The sequence below is a fragment of the Mandrillus leucophaeus genome, unplaced genomic scaffold, assembly GCF_000951045.1.
Source record: "Mandrillus leucophaeus isolate KB7577 unplaced genomic scaffold, Mleu.le_1.0 Scaffold662, whole genome shotgun sequence".
Lineage (NCBI taxonomy): Eukaryota > Metazoa > Chordata > Mammalia > Primates > Cercopithecidae > Mandrillus > Mandrillus leucophaeus.
The window spans coordinates 800,669-811,526 of NW_012107164.1; the positions used below are offsets into that span (position 1 = coordinate 800,669).

Genomic DNA, 10,858 nt, shown 5'->3' on the forward strand with positions numbered 1-10,858 from the left:
AGTCCCTTCCTTTCATCACCGCAGCGTAGAGAATGTAAGGGAACAGGAAATTGAAACTTTCAGTAAGAGCAAGATGTATTTAAGATGAAGCAATAGTAATTTTGCTAATCTTTAACCAAAATTCTCTCTCTAACACTGTGACAGTGGAGATTTCTTCTTAGTATGAATTTAAGTGCACGACGATTATGCTACTCTGATTTTGATAGTATAGCATGGATTTATTAAGTCATAGCTGCAAAATAGTCTTAAGCCATGATTGTATGTATCCACATCTTATCAAAACAAAATTTGCTGGTTGTGTAAATTACTTCATATTACATAGATACAATGGTGATCAAAAGAGTTACCTACTTTGAGTCCATTTTTATCTAAAGAAAGCCCAGGAGGATTACATACCATGCTTAATTTGAATACCTCCAAAATCTGAGGTTTTCAGAGCAGCATTAATCTTCTAAACTTCACAAATGTCAGAGAATTTTGAATTTTGATCTCTTAAAATTGCTATGCAATAGCTTAACCTGATGGAGATACACTGTAGTTATTAAAAGACAGAAAATGCAAAGTTCAGGGAAGACTTCTGGCTAAGAGAGCCAAGTTCAGCTCCTTAAATGGCAGTTCACTTATTAGCTATGTGACTTTGGGACAGTTACTAATCTTTGTGGGATGTGGTTTCCTCAACATGCAAACTATACATAACAGTGCAGCTGCTTTTGTAAAGATTTTAATAATGGGGCATATAGCAGACATTTAAAATGTTAGCTCCTACTTCTACTCTTTCCCCATGTTTTAGGCCAATATAGAATTTATTTTTATTTTTATTTTTTATTCTTATTTTTTTGAGAAAAGGTCTGGCTCTATGGCGCAGCTAGAGTGCTCATTGCAACCTCAGTCTCCCCAGTTGTAAGTGACCCTCCCACCTCAGCCTCCCTCCCATCTGGGACTACAGGCATGCACCACCAGGCCAGGCTAATCTTTGTATTTTTGGTAGAGACAGGGTTTTGTGTTGCCCAGGCTGGTCTCAAACTTCTGGACTCAAGGCACCTGCCCTGGCCTCCCAAAGTGCTGGGATTACAGGCCTGCACCTCCGTGCCCGGCTGGCCAGTCTAGAGTTTTTTTGATTGTGAGGGAACAGGCAACAGAATGTACCTCTGTCCAAAGTAAGATACATATTTTATATTTGTCTCTCGACCCAGTAAACACAGCATATATAATTGAAACTAAAGTTTCACAAAATAGTATTTATCATATTATGTGCCATGTACTATGTATTATTACTGTCTGTTTCCTATTAAAACATAAGCGCCATAAGGGTAGGGCTGTTTGCCAGTTTTTGTTCACTTGTGTACCCCTAGAACCTAGAACAATGTTTGGCACCCAGGACACAAGAATTTTTTGTGTCTGTGTTAAGTGAAAGAATGAATGACTAAATTGTAACTACCATGACACAATGGTGTTAAGCTCTTCAAAGTGTTTTTCTTATTCCACAGGTGGAAATGTATTATTTTATTATTATTATTATTATTATTATTATGAGACAGAGTTTCACTCTTTCGCCCAGACTGGAGTGCAGTGGCACGATCTCGGCTCACTGTAACGTCTGCCTCCCAGGTTCAAGTGATTCTCCTGCCTCATCCTCCTAAGTAGATGGTATTACAGGCACGCACCACCACACCTCGCTAATTTCTGTATTTTTAGTAGAGACAGCGTTTCACCATGTTGGTCAGGCTGATCCTGAACTCCTGACCTCAGGTGATCCACCCGCCTCAGCCTCCCAAAGTGCTAGGATTACAGGCGTGAGTCACCGCGCCTGGCCCGGTAGAAATTATTTACATTAATTGTCATCACTGTGTATCTTAGATATGCAATATACAGCAGAGAGACAATTTCTGGTCCTTCAGTTTCGGAGAAGTAAAAGCAAAGCGGTGGTTATACTGTGATGTTCATCCTGGTGGTGATGGGGGTGGGGTGGATTTCTTTTTCTAAGGAGGACTGAGGCAGGAAAATAGGATCTGGAGGCAGGAAACACAAGGCCTATTCACACTTCAGCTATAACAGGAAATATCCTCTCCATAGGGCGTAGGCCATAAATGCCTTTGTAACTTTACTTCATCTTCTCCATTTACATAGGGCATACCCAAAGTAACCAATGGAATCCTCTAGGGGGTATTTAAACTCCCCAAAATTCTGTAACCGGGCCCTTGAGCCCCTATGCTCGCCTGCTCCCACACTGTGGAGTGTACTTTCATTTTCAATAAATCCCTTCATTCCTTCCTTGCTTTGTTTGTGTGTTTTCTTCAATTCTTTGTTCAAGATGCCAAGAACCTGGACACCTTCTACCAGTAACAGGATGACAGGCAAAAGTCTTATCAAGATGCTCACGAACCAAAGTATACCTCTGAAGTCTTGATTCTTGGAGTCTAAGCCTAGCCTGGTTTGGTAAGCAGCAAAGGAAGAAAAACGCAAGATATTTTCTTGAACGATCTCCTGATGCAACTGTGTTCACAGGTTTCATGTCAGCACCCAGGGGGAGCTTTTGGCCAGTGACTCCCACAATCTCTGTGTGTTCCCAGTGCTTGGGCTCAAGGGAGGCGCGCTGCGGGCTGGAGACTCAGGTCAGAACCGCAGGGACTCGGGTGGAGGCGGACTCCGGTCGAAGGCTGTGGGGTGAGAACTCTGGCTCCCTCCACTCGGCTGCCGCCGGGTGGCACGCCCACGCCGCGCCTTCCGGTTGGCCCCTGCGGCGCGGGTGAGGCACAGCTGAGCGCCAAAGCCACAGGCTGGGGTACTAACGCCCCCGCTCCGCGCTCCGCTCTCTGCGCTCCAGGCAGCCGCGAGCTGGAGTAGGAAGGTCCGGGCGGTAGCAGAGAGCGCGCTGGAGGCTGCAGGGCCAGGAGGCGGGAAGCTTCCCGCACGGGGGCGCTGTCACCTGCCGGTGGGAGGAGCCAGAGAGGGACCTGGCTCTGCAGCTCTGAAGCACCGGAGTCGGGAGAACCCATCCAGACATGAAGAGCGCCAAAGGTATCGAGAACTTGGCTTTCGTACCCTCCAGCCCAGACATCCTGCGCCGCTTGTCTGCGTCGCCCTCCGAGATCGAGATCTCTGCCTTTTCCTCTGATCCCCAGAAAGAGAATTCGCAGCCACAGGAGCTTCAGAAGCCCCAGGAGCCCCAGAAGTCACCGGAGCCATCTCTGCCTTCAGCCCCTCCCAATGTCTCCGAAGAGCAGCTCCGGTCACTGTCGCTGTCCGAGTTTGAGGAGGGGCCTTGCGGGTGGAGGAACTTCCATCCTGAATGTCTCCAGCGCTTCAACACACCTCGAGGCTTTCTGCTTTGCTACTGCCTCTTGGCCGTCACACAAGGTAAAGTCCAGTGCCCGCTCGAGGATCGGGCCAGTGGAGAGCGAGGTGGGCACGGCGAGTCAGCCGAGGAAGAGGGCAGGTGCGCGGGGTCCGCGGGGCGATGGACGCGCCCTGCAAGGTGTCCCCGGGTTTGGAACTTGCGTGCGCTCTCACCAATGTCAACCTACTGGCTCCAGCCAGCCTTCCAAAGTTCAGCTTCTCCTTTATCGCTACAGTTCAAACTTGCCATACAAGCCTTTTTCTCTTTTGTGTTTTACCTCAGTTTAGCGGATTCAAGACTTCCAGGGAAGATTACAAGAACCTTCTTTTGGGAAAGGTATACCCTGGGGGAGTTTATTTACATTATAAAGACAAAAATTTACCGAGTCCCTCCTTAAAGATATTTTACGTTTGTTTCATTGCCTCAGGGGAAGGAGTAATATATTTGCAGGTCAAAGTGGGATGCCTTGCAAAGAAGAAAGCTGTGTAAAATCTATCGTATAAATTAGATACAGACATTCATGTTTTGTGAGTGTGTTTAGTTTGAGAGTATGTGGGCACCAGAGGAGCCCAGTGAGTAAATTAGCAAAGCCTCCCGACGTTGTTGAAGGGTGAGGCTTAATCTTCATTGTGTTACATTAGTTATCCAGTATCTGTTTTGTTCTAGGATCTCTTTTAGGTTCTCCTGGGAGTTACAGATTCAGTTCAGATTTATACCCTCAGGGGTTTGCAATCTAAGCTCAATTCGGAGGAGTGATATCCTGAAGGGAGAACAGCTCCCTTGAAAGAAAGCATGGAGAAGGTTAAAGCTGCTATGGTGTATTTAATATAGAGGTTGAAAGAAAATAGGAAGTTACTCTGAGGTGACTTTGAGGAAGGGTGGAGATGAGGTGGAGAGTCACGAAGGACATGCCGAAGCTTAGTTGAATTGGCACCTAGATATATTTTGGTCACTTGAGTCATAGTCTGATAATATTTTCTGTATAACCAGTCAAGGATTAATTGGAAGAAATACAACCTTAGAAATATATTTTTTAGAGGGTTGGAAACAACTCATTTTTTTTTTAAGTTAATAAAAAACTAAGTCAAAGCATACTTTTTGTTCTTATTCTCCCTCTTCAAGTAACCCAGGGCCCCTTGCTTTGCGCATTAGATGCTAAGTACTATTTATTGATTGCAAGTCAGCTGCAGCTTTTCTACTGAAGGTAGATTTGTGTTGAAGAATTATTTCCCTGTCCACTTTTCTTGTCCCTACCAAAGTTCCCCTCCATTAATGTCTTGATAATAGTTTTACAAAACTGGTAATTGTGAAGCATCTCAGTGTCAAAGGAATGTGAAGGTAAAAATGTTGGACACAAGTAAAAAAATGTCTTGTGTGTTATCTTAAAAGTCCTCTGAAATTTTTATATTATTCCAGAATATGTCATTTTACATTTAACATAAAATATTGCCTAAAATTGTTATCAAATATAATTGTCACTCCTAGAAAATTGTGTCAGGTTTAGTCTGGAGCAGCATCTACCCATAGGTCCCCAATTTAAGAAGCTTAATCTGAGATTAAAATGACCCAGTAGGCCGGGCGTGGTGGTTCACGCCTGTAATCCCAGCACTTTGGGAGGCTGAGGTAGGCAAATCACCTGAGGTAAGGAGTTCGAGACCAACCTGGCCAACATGGTGAAACCCTGTCTCTACCAAACATACAAAAACTAGTTGGGCATGGTGACGCATGCCTCCAATCCCAGCTACTTGGAAGGCTGAGGTAGGAAAATCACTTGAACCCGGGAAGCGAAGTTTGAAGTATGCCGAGATCCTATCATTGCACTCTAGCCCGGGCAACAGAGTAAAACTCTGTCTCAAAACAAAACAAAACAAAACAAAACAAAACACCACAAAAATTAGCCGGGTGCGGTGGCACACGCCTGTAGTCCCAGCTACTCAGGTGGCTGAGAGGCAGGAGAATCGCTTGAACCCAGGAGGTGGAGGTTGCAGTGAGCCGAGATGGCGCCACTGCACGCCAGCCTGGTGACAGAGGGAGGCAAGAACATAAAAAAAAAGAAAAAAAAAATTATGATAATAAAAAGCGTGACCCAATAAATTATTAGTTTACTTTTCAGTTTAAGTTTGAATGCCTGAAAACTTTATTGCCATGTTTCTCAAACATGATCTTTAAGATTATTTCCATGGTATATGTAAATATACATTTAATGGGAAAGAAAAACAAAATTTGTCAAATGAGTTTATTTAACCCAGCATTTCTCAAAGACAAACAGGGGTTCTCTAAGTACTTAATTTTCTAATGTGCTTCCTACTGTCATTCGTTTACAATAGAGAGATGTAGTATGGAGTGTTTCCAGATTGTTTTTGTCTTTTTAAGTAGTGTTCCTGGAACTTGTGTAGCATATAATTCACTTTAAGAGTCATTGGATTAATGTGCTATCCTTCCTGAGGAGTTTACGAATTTTTTTTTCAAAGAGAAGTTTTACCATAAAGACAACGCTTTCTATTAACTAATTTTTAGTCAGTATGGCAGGTAATAGGGAAGTTGATTTTATTGGATGGGGAAAATTTTGTATTACTAGATAATGCATAAAAATGCCATCCTAAGGTACTTCAGGTACTTTATCTTGAAATCCCAAGAATTGTAAATTGGCTTATAGTCTTATGAAACTGGTATAAAAGTAAAAAATGTTATGAGTTTTGAAACTTATTAAATTCGTTGAATTTATTTATTTATTTTTTGAAATATATTTTCAGCTACGGTCTTGATAAATCAAAATTTAAAGAGATTTGTGGAGATCATGACTTGTATGTATATACTCATTCTGTTATTGAATGAAAACAATTTATCATACCTAAATAATAAAAGTAGTTAATTCAATCAGATGTTTTTAATTTTCAATTTATAGTAATGTTTAAACTCCTATAAGTTTAATATATATCTGGACTGTTAATGAAAAAAAATTATCAAACCTAGGTAAAAAGGAATCTCTAGTTAATTCAATCAGATTTTTAAAATTTTCAATTTATAGTTATGTTTAAAACTCCTGTAAGTTTAATCTATATCTGGACAGGACATTTTTAAGTAAGTCAAAATTTTCAGATTTTCAGTCTTATCTTGTTTACTTTCTGTTATTCCTTCACTATAGTTAGAATAAATGTATGTTTTTTTCTTTTACTTTGCATACAATTTAGAATGCAAGCGGTTGAAAGACTTATGTTTACTTTTGCTCTAGAATTCTTTACATGGTAACTTTAATATCTGTAAGAATGTTAGAAAAAAATAAGGGTTTGAGAGCTCAATTTCTTCTTCCTAAGACTAAATCAAGGTTATCTCTTTTTTTGGAGTTGGGGAGAGGAGGGAAGAGACAAAGTAATAGTCAAAGTTATCTTTTGTCATAGATAAATATGTTTAAGGATTGAATAATTTGGGAAGCAATTGAGCCTAACTGTAATGGCCTAAGGGGTCTCTTGTACCTTTTGTAGTCTTCTGAGTGAGGGCCATGGGAGTATGATATATTAATACTTGGAAACTCTAGCAAACTGACTTCCTGGGTCTTTACCAGTTTGACTTTGCCATTTAAAGAAAAATGAATTAAGGCAAGTTAACTATAATTTTGTATGTAGCAAGCATCAGGTTTGCTGGACACCTGAAAATTCACAAGTGTACAATTTAAAAAGCAAACTGGGCCGGGCACATTGGCTCACACCTGTAATCCCAGCACTTTGGTAGGCCAAGGCAGGTGGATCACCCGAGGTCAGGATTTCAAGACCAGCCTGGCCAACATGGTGAAAACCCATCTCTACTAACAAGATACAAAAAATTAGCCGGGTGTGGTGGCGTGTGCCTGTAATCCCAGCTACTCTGGAGCCTGAGGCAGGAGAATCACTTGAACCTGGGAGGCGGAGGTTGCGGTGAGCCGGTGAGCCGAGATCGCGCCTTTGCACTCCATCCTGGGCAACCAGAGTGAAACTCTGTCTCAAAATAATAATAATCATAATAATAAAATAAAAATAAAAAATAAATAAATAAAAATAAAAAGCAAACTGATTTTCAAGGAAATATGTTTTGGTTGCCTAACTTTGAAACTTTGAGACTTTGAAAACTGGTACATTTAAAAAAACAAAAGAAACGAATAATCAAACTCTACTGCATTGTGTTAATAATCTTAATCATATGGTAACATTTTAATGATGCACATCAATTTTTCTCTTTTTTAGGTATTGTAGTTAATGGCCTAGTAAATATTAGCATTTCCACTATTGAGAAGCGTTATGAAATGAAGAGTTCCCTGACTGGCCTGATTTCATCAAGCTACGATATTTCCTTCTGTTTGTTGTCTTTATTTGTATCATTCTTCGGTGAAAGAGGACATAAGCCGAGGTGGCTTGCATTCGCAGCCTTTATGATTGGACTGGGAGCACTTGTATTCTCATTGCCACAATTTTTCAGTGGAAAATATAAGTTGGGGTCTCTTTTTAAAGGTAAGTTTCTGTTGTGTTTATGTTTGTTTTAATTTACAGAAGTGGATAAAACTAGGTCATTAACTTTATATTGCATTCACTTATACAGTATGGTAAGGGTTTGCATCTCTTCCACCGCTCACTGGTTTGTTCATTGTGTGAACTCTATGAGATAGGAGATTAGAGAGACTGTACATTATTCATTTTTCAGTGGTTCTCCAAGTTTTTAAGCCTCTGATTCTTATTCCCCATATTATATACACGGTCCTCCTCAAAAAGAGATGACTTGTTTTCCTTTGCAGGTTGTGACCTCATTGGAGTTCTGAGATTGTTAGTTTTTCCCTTTGTACTTTTATTTGCTGTGTTTACAGCTCTGCACCCTGGACGTGTTGATTCCTGATTTGAGACAAAGAGAGGTGACATTTAGAAAAGTGGAACTTTTCCTAAGAAATGAAACTAGCTCTACCTTTGTACCTAAATAAGAAACACAGAACTTTAGAGCAACCTACATCATCGGTTGCTCTGGTTAGATGGATAAATGTGTTATTCAAAGGCTCAGAAAGGAAATTTAATTATATATGTATTTTTTCCAAATGACATTTTTAATTAAAAAACTATGTAGTAGAGCCAGAAGGGTGGACAAATGAAAGTAGACCTTAACATTTTAATGTGCTTCCTGGGACTTCTAATAGCAGATATTGAAATAATTAGGAATAAAATCAGATGGTTATAAAATCAGAGGCTTTATTCACTTACTTAGCCCCTGAAAATAAAAGGCAAAGGATAATTGGAGCCTGTTATGCTATAGATATTATTTTTAAAAAGTTACGATTGTTAGATTTGTGTGTTAATACTGAAAATTAATATTTGCTGTAGTGTGGATGTTTGTCCCCCTAAACCTCATATTGATCCTAGTGTTGGAGGGAGGTGTTTGGGTCATGGGGGTAGATCATTCATGACTACATTAGTGCCCTGGAGATGAGGGTCAGTGAGTTCTCTGTTTGTTCCCCCAAAAACCGTTTGTTAAAGAGAGTTTGAGCTAGGCATGGGGGCTGACGCCTAAAACCACAGCACTTTGGAAGGCTGAGGCAGAAGAATCCCTCGAGCTGAGGAGTTAGAGACCAGCCTGGGCAATATAGTCAGACTTTCTACAAACAAAAAAAGATTCTGGCCCCTGCCCTCTAGCTCTCTTGCTTCGTCTCTCCCCATGTGATCTCTGTGATCTCTGGCTAGTTGCCCTCTGCCTTCTGCCCTGAGTGGAAGCAGCTAGAGGCCCTCATATAGAAACAAGTGCTGGCACTGTGTTCTTGTACAGTAGAACTGTGAGCCAAATCAATTTCTTTTCCATATGAATGCCTCAAGTGTTCCTTTTTAGCAACACAAATGGACTAAGACAGTATTAAAGTATTAATCTTTCCCAATATCAATTTTCCAATTCTAGAATGATAACAAACAGGAAAATATTCTTAGTAACAAAGCATGGTTTTAGAAGTGCACCATTTTAGAAGTAAAAATAGAATATGTAAGCGGATGAATGGAGAGTATTTTTAAAATGTGGTAGAGTTTGGAATGAATAAGATAAGGAGAATATGTTATCAGCAGAAAGAGCACGTACATAGATTCTAGCACATTATCCAAGATTGGACAAGACTGCACAAGGCAACTGACATAATTTCACTGGGAGTAGTTTTAGGAACAAGCCACATATTTCAGCGTAGGCTTTAGTATAACTGTTGAAATCTAAATCGTAAGGGAATATCTAAATTTTAATCTGCCACACAAGAAAACATGATACTGATTCTATGATTGTTATTTGTTCATAGCGTTTAGATGGTAATCTTTGTGCTGTTTCTAGGCCCTTACCCTTTCAGTTGCTCAGATGCCTTTCTTGTTCTTAAGTAAACAAACCTGGCTCAAAAATCTATGACTCTCTAAACTGAAACATAAATACTTCTTCCAGTACAAAGCCTGATCTCTCTTCCACGATCTTCTCAGCTTCATCCCTGGCCATTTATACCTCGAGTTATGGCCATTCTGAAGAACTTATTTTCCTAAAGGAAAATTGCCACAAATTAAGGTGTTTGTGTGTGACCAGAGATGAAGCTAAGATTACTGAAGCTAGATCATAAACTTTTAGTAGTGCACTGTGCAGGTTTTCACCAAGTTCTTGTTGATCTAATTTACATTTTTCATTATTTTGGTAGATGATTGAAATAGGTTAGATAGAGGAATTGGCTGATCTAAGATTTTTCCTGTAAATTGACTCATAATTTAAATAATAGCTTAGATGTGGCAAATGAAAGCAAAACTCAGCTTGCCCTCCTGTTATTCTGCCATTCACACAACATATATTTATTGGTATGGACTACACATGGTGTTGAGATAACACCAGTAAAACAGTTCCATGCCATCTGATTTTATGTACTGGTGGGAAGAAATATGCAATTAATAAACAAATGAACAAGATAATTGAAAATTGAGGTGAGTGAGTAAAGAGACAAATAGAATGAAGTAATACTGTGTTAAAGGCTAAGTGTGTTTGCCAGGAAAGGCTACAATGATAATATCTGGATAATGAAGAGCTAACCTTGAAAGATACTTTCCAGGCTGGAGAAAACCATGGTTAAGGGCTCTGGAGCAGAGGATGGCTCGGTAGGTTTTAGGAATTGTGTTTTGGCCAGCATCATCGAAGCAAGAGAGGCTGTTTTGAGGAGGCAGGTAGACACTAGGGAGGCATTTAGATTGTGCTTGAAGTGCAATGCAAAGTTGTGAAAGAGTTTTACACAGGGAATTGCATGATCTTACTGGAGTTCAAGAGACAAGAGTAAATGGGAGCCAGTCGCTCTAGAAATTTTTATTGTAGTCCAGATGAGAGATAAATGCAGCTGAGACTGGGGTGGTAGCAGTAGAGATCCAGAAGATGACTGATTCCCAGTGTATTTTAGAGGAAAAAGAAATAGGACTCTGTTGGATTTATTGTGAAGGAGGAATGAAGAGCTCCTTGCTATTTGGCTTGATCAGCTGGGGCCATTTTTACTAGAAGATGGAATATGAGGTAGAA

At 40.3% G+C, this 10,858-nt stretch overlaps 1 protein-coding gene across 1 annotated transcript in view; it reads left to right on the forward strand.

Annotated features, from left to right (window-relative positions):
• The first annotated feature begins 2,121 nt into the window (after window positions 1–2,121).
• SLCO4C1 (solute carrier organic anion transporter family, member 4C1) overlaps window positions 2,122–10,858 on the forward strand; it is a 67,062-nt gene continuing 58,325 nt past the window's right edge. The window contains exons 1-2 of the mRNA XM_012001521.1: window positions 2,122–3,357; window positions 7,555–7,818. Of these exons, the coding sequence (XP_011856911.1) occupies window positions 3,003–3,357; window positions 7,555–7,818 (619 nt within the window). The 5' untranslated portion in view covers window positions 2,122–3,002. The remainder of the gene's footprint in view (window positions 3,358–7,554; window positions 7,819–10,858) is intronic.